The sequence below is a fragment of the Rhinolophus hipposideros genome, assembly GCF_964194185.1.
Source record: "Rhinolophus hipposideros genome assembly, chromosome: 23".
NCBI classification, from domain to species: domain Eukaryota; kingdom Metazoa; phylum Chordata; class Mammalia; order Chiroptera; family Rhinolophidae; genus Rhinolophus; species Rhinolophus hipposideros.
The window spans coordinates 44,943,748-44,951,247 of record NC_138069.1 but is presented as its reverse complement, the minus strand read 5'-3'; the positions used below and the strand labels follow the sequence as shown (position 1 = coordinate 44,951,247).

The window sequence follows — 7,500 nt, the reverse complement described above, 5'->3', positions numbered from 1 at the left end:
TGCCCTGCCTCCCAGCTCGCCTCCGGCCTTCCGCTCCTGCGGGCTGCGGCGGTTCCGTGCACCCCTTCCAGCTGGGCCGAGAACACACGACACGAGAGTCGGCACAGGGAGGACGACGCCTGGACACTCCCGGTTGTCCTGCCCGTCCCCTCCACTCCCGGCTCCCGGCTCGCAGCCTGGCCAAAGCCACTTACACCGAAGGCCACCTTATGTGTCCTTCTGCCCTGGGGTGAGAGGCTGCGGGCGGCGAGGCTCCCTGCCGGCTCCTCCTTCCTGCCTCCGCGGGATGGTCAAGGACCAGGTCCCCACACCTGGGGCCGCAGCAAAACGCAACCTTCCCCATTGCCAAACTTTTTTTTACAAAGGATGTTATACACACAGTATTTCTCTCCCTTCTGCTCACAACCCTAATCTGCTGCTTATTTAAGAATATGCCCTGCAAGGATTTATCTTTGAATCTATCAGTGTTTTATAGTGGAGAAGGGAGTGGCACTTCTCTGGGAACATAATTTAATTACAATAAATGGGTTGGGTACCTCCACCCTATTCTTCAGATGCCCAGTCAAAGCAAGATGCATTTATTTATTTATTCGTGTGTGTAGGGGGCCTGAGTTGGCTGCTCCACCCCAAAATTAGTTTTCCCTGCCCCCCGTGCTCCCCTGCCCCCTGTGCCCCGGGTTTACCCGGGGAGGGTTAGGGTGGAGCTCAGGGTGCCGCCTCAGCCACCCCCACCTCTGCTGGTACAGACGTGGCGGCTGCCAATCAATCAGAGGGCACCGAGGGCGTCTCCTTATCACGGGAGCTGCCTTCCGCAGGAGTCCTCCTCTCTTGGAGTCGCCATCCTCCCTCTCCTCCTCCCCTCCTCGCTCTCCTCCTCCCTCTCCTGCCTCCTCTCCCGCTGCCTGCAGCCGGAGAGGAGATGAGAAGCCCTTGTAGTTTTAAATTCAATGTGACAGTTTCGGAAAGAGCGGATGATGAATCTCCTATTATTGGATCAGTCTATTTGCCGCTCAATGTCTCTCTGTAATTGGAGCAACACCACTTTAAAGGTTCAGAGAGTACAGCATTTCTGGTGAAAAATCCCCACAACACGCGGTGAATGTTTTAAAGGGAAATCTATTAGTGATTTGCGGAGGGGCGGGAGCCGCGGCGGGGGAGGCGAGGGCTGGGCCAACGCGGACTGAAGCGGGGGGCTCGCGGGGCCCCCTCCCGGGCCGCGCCCCTCCCTCTCTGCGCCCCCTCCCCCGTCTTGTTGTGACAGTTCCTGATACTGTTTATTGAGGTGCATGTCAGGTATAATTAGCAATCGATATGGAAAACGTTTCCTTGCACCCAGCACGCCTCTGACGTCAGAGCCGATTAGCGCTTCTTATTGGTCCCAAATTCCCCGGGCCGCGGCTAATTATCGGGAGCTTGATGTTGATAAAGTAAAGCGCCGGAGCGCGGGCGAAGCATGTGTGGGGCTCCGGGTCCCTGTCTGCGCCGCCGCCGCCCGCGCCTCCCGCCGCTGGCCCAGCCCGGCCCCGGCCCGCGCCCCCGCGCGAGATGATGGACGGCCGCCTCCTGGAGCACCCGCACGCCCAGTTCGGGGGCTCGCTGGGCGGCGTGGTGGGCTTCCCCTACCCGCTGGGCCACCACCACGTGTACGAGCTGGCCGGCCACCAGCTGCAGTCGGCCGCCGCGGTGCCCTTTTCCATCGACGGCCTGCTCAGCGGCTCGTGCGCCGCGGCAGCCTCGGTGGTCAACCCCACGCCGCTGCTGCCGGCGGCCTGCGGGGTAGGCGGCGACAGCCAGCCCTTCAAGCTGTCAGGTAGGCGCGGCAGGCGGGGAGTGTGACCGCGGGGGCAGGGAACCCTCTCGGGCAAAGGAGATGCATTGCGGGCGGCCGAGGAAAGCGCCCTGCGGGTCCCCGGCCTCCGCCGCGACACCGCGCTCGCGCCGCCCTCTCGGCGGCCGCTGGACCCCGGGCGGCCCGGGCGCAGCAGAGGGGGGTGGATGTGGCTCAGGCCGTGGCTGAGCCGCGCGGCGTCCTCTGCACGCCCCGCAGACTCGGGGGACCCAGACAAGGAGAGCCCGGGCTGCAAGCGGCGGCGCACCCGCACCAACTTCACGGGCTGGCAGCTGGAGGAGCTGGAGAAGGCGTTTAACGAGAGCCACTACCCCGACGTGTTCATGCGCGAGGCGCTGGCGCTGCGCCTGGATCTGGTCGAGTCCCGAGTTCAGGTAAAGCGCCGCGGTCCCGCCCAGGAGCCCGCATCTCGCCTGTCGGCCTGCCCCGCACCGGTCGGCCTGCCCCGCACCGGTCGGCCTTTGTTCTAGGTGGAGACGCGCCCTCGTTCCGAGCCCGCCTGGCGCTCGAGTGCGGGGAGACGTGGGGGCTAGGGATTGGGGGCTTGGCGCCTCGCGGGGAGGGGGGTGGGAGGCTCAGAAAGGGCCGACGGCCGCCCCAGAGTGGTGACAACTGCCGCTGCGTCCGACCCGGGGAGCCGCGTGGTGGGTTCGGACAACGGCGAGCAGTGGGGCCGCAGGCTTCGGCCGCAGAGGTGGCAGGAGGAGCGCCGGCTGGACTTGGCCGAGACCCGGCGAAGGCGGACCCGCCCCGACCTGGAGCAAATGTGTCCGTTTGTTTACCTTTTGCCTCTAAAATATTCGGATGGAAACGTGTTTATTCATCGCTTTGCAGGAGGGGGCAGCTGAGGAAGGGGGTGAAAACTTCAACAATTAACGCACTGAGAAAAAGGGCTGTCTGAATCTTTAATTCCACGGTCATTTCTTTTTCCCTTTCCCTGTAATTTGATTTTCATTCGGAGACTGCCAAAGGTATTCTTTTTAAAACTACAGAGTCAATTTGGTAGGTTAAAAATTCAAGCTGAATCGGGCATAATTAGGTGTTTCCGTGAAGTACAAAAATCTTTTCGCAGGGTCCGTGTGGTGCGGGCTGGGTGTGCAGCCACCGGCGCCCCCTTTGAGGCAGAGGCCGCCCACAGCCCGTTCAGCACCAACAGCGGTGCCTAAAACGGTGTTCTGGTCCTCAGCCTGGGCCGCCTGACCCTCATGACCTCTGCTGTTTGGAAACCCTTTCCTCCAATTTGTTGTAAGTGTCTTACGTGAAGTCAAGACCTTTTCCTTTCTCCTCTAATACAATAATGAGTCATTCGTGGTGACAAGGCGGCCTGAAATTTGTACCAAAAATAAAACATGAAAATTTAAAAAGGAGAAAGAAAGGGCAGTTACAACCTTGGGGAGGTTGCAGCTTAGTCCCTGCACCGTGGTACAGGCTAGGCTGCCTGTGAGCCGGCGGCCTGCTGACGGCCGGGTCTCTAGACAGACACAACAAAGAATTCGGATGATCAACGTTTCCTGGGGAGGTTCGGTGTACCTGGGGCTCACAGGGAGGTTTGACTGTGTTAGGTGGTGGAGCCAGGGTGTGGGCAGCTGCTCCCCCAGAGTGCTGCAAGGCCCCCCAGGGCAAGGCCTGCAGAGAGGGTGAAGAGGCAGGATGGCCCAGGCCTCCTCTGCAGGCCGGCAGCTGGCCTCCAGCTTCCCTGCCTCTCCCACCCTACCCCCAGGCCAAGCACAACTGGCCTGAGAGCATTGGAGCCTCCAGAAGAAGGATGTGTGAATGTGTTGAGGGGGGCAGGCTACTGAACTCCCCTACACCAAGTTGAAGGGCTGGGCTTCCCAGGCCCTTCTACAAGAAGAAGCATCCAGATTTCCCTTCACGGGAACCGCCAAAATCTGGGCTCTGACCCAGTCTCCAAGGGGCTGGAGACAGGTGTGGAAGGCGGCTGAGCCCAGCCACCTGGTGTCCGGGGGCCAGACGGTCAGCGCCAGGCCACGCGGGCTGCTTAGAACACGAGCTGTGAGAAGCCAAGGAGGGGCGAGGCAGGCCCTGCTCGCTGCCTCCCCATAGGCAACCCGATGCCCTCCGTCAGGGGCCAGACCGGCCCTGCCCAGCCAAGGGGCAGCTCCCAGCTCCTTGAGGTGAGAAGCCAGAGCAAGAAGCTGGCCGGGAGGCCCCACCTACCTCCTTCTGGGTGGAAAAGATTTCCTTTGGAGCCTGCAGCCTGAGTGTGAAGCCCAGCCCAGGGCTGGCCTGGCCTGGCCGTGTGGCTTGGTTCCCAGAGACAAGGTTGTGCAGGCCTGTCTGGGGGGAGTGGGGAAGCCCCCAGCCCCCAGCGAGCTCGCCGCCTGATCGCGCCTTCCTTTCCCCACCCGGCTGCTCTAGGTGTGGTTCCAAAACCGCCGGGCCAAGTGGAGGAAGAAGGAAAACACGAAGAAGGGCCCGGGGCGGCCGGCGCACAACTCGCACCCGACCACGTGCAGTGGCGAGCCCATGGACCCGGAGGAGATCGCTCGCAAGGAGCTGGAGAAGATGGAGAAGAAGAAACGCAAGCACGAGAAGAAGCTGCTCCGGAGCCAGAGCCGCCAGCTGCACTCGCCCGGCGGCCTGTCCCTGCACAGCGCGCCCAGCTCCGACAGCGACAGCGGCGGCGGCGGCCTGTCCCCGGAGCCGCCCGAGCCGCCGCCGCCCGCCGCCGCGGCCAAGGCCCCGAGCGCGCACGCCGCTGCCGGCCCCGGCCCCGCACGCGCCCCGCCGGGCGAGCCGCCGGCCCCGGGCCCCTGCGACCCCGCCTTCCACCCGAGCCAAAGAAGCGGCGCCGGCCCGCAGCTGCGCGTCGGCCGCCCGGCGGACAGGGACGCGGCCCCGAGCGCGCCCAAGGCCAGCCCGTTCAGCGTGGAGAGCCTGCTGTCGGACTCGCCGCCGCGCCGGAAGGCCGCCAACGCCGGGCTTGACTTCGCGCCGGGGCTGCCGTGCGCGCCGCGGACCCTCGTCGGCAAGGGCCACTTCCTGCTCTACCCCGTCGCGCAGCCCCTGGGCTTCCTGGTGCCGCAGGCCGCGCTCAAGGCCGCTGCGGGCCCGGAGCTGCCGCCCAAGGACGCCCCGCCCGCGCCCCCGGCCCAGGCCAGCTGCGGGGCCTTCGCGGGGCCCGGCGGGGCCCTGGACTCGGCCTTCGCGCGCCGCAGCCCCGACGCCGTCGCCTCCCCGGGGGCCCCGGCCCCCGCGCCTTTCCGGGACCCGGCCGGGGACGGCGGCGGCGACTCCGCGGACGCGGGGGCCGCCTGCGCCGCGGCCCCGCCGCCGCCACCGCTCGCTCCGTCGCCCGGGCCCGGCTCGCGGGCGCCCAGCCCAGCTGGGGAGCCGGCCGTGTGCGGGGCCCCCGAGCCAGGCGCCGCGGCCGGACCCTGCGCCCCGGACGGCGACGAGCTGGACATGGACTGACGGCCGCGGCGGGCGCGCAGCCGGCCCGCGCCGGTGGCTCAGGCTCCGACTCACGACGAAACCAGGTGATCGGCTTAGAAACACTGCTCTTTCCTCTTCTCTTTTCTTCCTTTTATTTTATTTTATTTTATTTTATTTTTTAAGAAAGACGCTGTATCAATTCGGACCTAGGCAGCAACCGCAGGACTTGGGGTGAGACCCTCCTCCTCAAGGGAGAAAAAAAACAAAAAGGAAACAACAAAAAAAACCACCCCGAATCCATATCCCCCCCCCCAAAAAAAACCCACAACAAGAATCCTCAGCCTTGTAAAATGCAAAAATGTCTAAGAATATTTATATATGTACCATTTTTGATAAATAAAGCTGGTCAAACGCAAGCTCTCAGGTCCATCTTTTCAAATGTCCGCGTGCCCAGTCTGGCTCCCCTCTCCTCCATTTTCCACTCCTCTCCCCGCGGGTGGGGCAGGGACCAGGTTCCTCACCTCCCCCGAGGTCCGAGCTTAATGCCTCCTTTTGTGTGCGTGTGTGTTTGTGTTTTCTGATTGAACAAATTTATGCACCCGCAGCTCCCCCTCCTCTGTCCGCCCCCTGGGTCCCCCTCCTGCCCCGCGCCGCACACACGCGCGCGCACACGCACACGCGCCCCCGCGCACTGGCACAGGCCGGGGCGCGCTCGGCGCCGGGTGACGGAGCCGGGGGCTGCAAGGGCCGGGCCGCTGGGCTCCTGCAGAGTTTTGATATGAAAGTAATTATTTTCCGGTGGCTGCTACGGGGACTGGGTTTCTTGCCCAAAGGGTTATTATACATTACCGATTTCTAGTGATATGAAATCACATAAACTTCCTACAATAATAGAATTAGCATGAAAGGCTGGGGTGTCAAATTGAAATTGGAGAATAATAGCGCCGGCAGCTGGGGGAGTGCGTGCGCATATTGGAGCGGGGATGGGGAATCGTGGGGCGGAATTTTCATGAGCTGCGCTCTTTGTCGGCGCTCTTGTAGCCGGCTATATTAAGATAGATGCCCAATGATATCCCTCATTGTTCTGTCGCTTATATTGATGTCGCTGCGTTATCAGCCTATTGATCATGTGTCGCCCGTAATAGGACAGGCGCCGCCAACGCGCCTCTTTACAAAAGCAGCGCACATTTGTTCTAATAGGGTCCGGGTCCCCGGGGGACCCTTCGGGGGCTTCAGGACATCTGCAGCGAAGAAATATTAGCAAACTTGGCTGGAGCCTGCAGCCAGCCCCTCGCCCCCTCCTCTGCCCGCAGCCGCCCCACCCTGAAGTGAAGCCCCCCACGTCCTCCACCTCCCCCCAAAACCCCAGCCCACCCTCCTCGATTTTCCTGGGCCCTGGGTTCTCCGCTGCCGCAAAAGCCACCAATTCCCCAAGAAATTGGGATCCCAATTATTAAAACCATTAATTCCAGCGAGGCTGAGCGCAGTGGAATTATGTTTACAGCCTCGTTAAATATCCCTGATCCCTCCTGGTCATCAGGCCTTTATTTGCAAATAAATTGAAAATAATCAGAAGGACAGCTTTCCTCCTCGCGCGGGCGCAGATGAATTTCGGAGCCCGAGTCCCTTTAATAATATTTACATAATTTTCGCTCAGTGACTCTGATATTTGCTCTCTAGGAGACCGAGCTTATAGGAAAAATAATTAGATCAAAAGAAAAGTGAGAGGGGGAAGGAAGAGCGGGAGAGGGGGCGGGCTCCGCAGGAGGAGAGGCAGCGCTGGCGGCCCAACTCCGGGACGGTCGCCCCCAGTGGAAGGCGCGAGTTGGCGGGGAGGGGATGTGGGGCTCCGGAGCAGATTGCCGGGGTTCGGCCGCGGGCCGGGCGCGCCTCTCGGTCCGGCGCCTGGGTTTTGCAGCCCCCCTCCGCCACGTACCGACGGGGGCGTCCTGCCAGCCGGGCCACCGACCCTTTGTCTCCGGAAGTCCGGTCTGGCTTCGGCCTGCAGTCACCTCTCCCCTCTTCTCCGCTCCCACCCCCATTAAACTGTATTTAAAGTGTCATTTAAATTATGAAATTGTAGCAGAAAATTGTGCGTAAAATGCTGGTTATTTTATCTAAGGTGAACAATTTGTCTGGCAGCGATAAATCGCCTCCTTCCTTCAATTTGCAGCTGTTCATTTTGGTGGCGGCTGCACGAGTGGGGGGAGGCCTCATGTTTAATGGATTTGCAGTTTGAATGCTGGAGTATCGCT

General features: G+C 61.9%; 1 protein-coding gene across 1 annotated transcript; it reads left to right on the top strand.

The window, feature by feature from the left end:
• Positions 1 to 1,545: 1,545 nt before the first annotated feature.
• On the top strand, positions 1,546 to 5,284 carry UNCX (UNC homeobox; the record flags this gene model as incomplete). The annotated part of the gene is made up of 3 exons (XM_081035751.1): positions 1,546 to 1,810; positions 2,048 to 2,223; positions 4,229 to 5,284. The coding sequence occupies 3 exons, from the start codon at positions 1,546 to 1,548 to the stop codon at positions 5,282 to 5,284; spliced, it is 1,497 nt and encodes a 498-aa protein (XP_080891877.1).
• Positions 5,285 to 7,500: the final 2,216 nt, after the last annotated feature.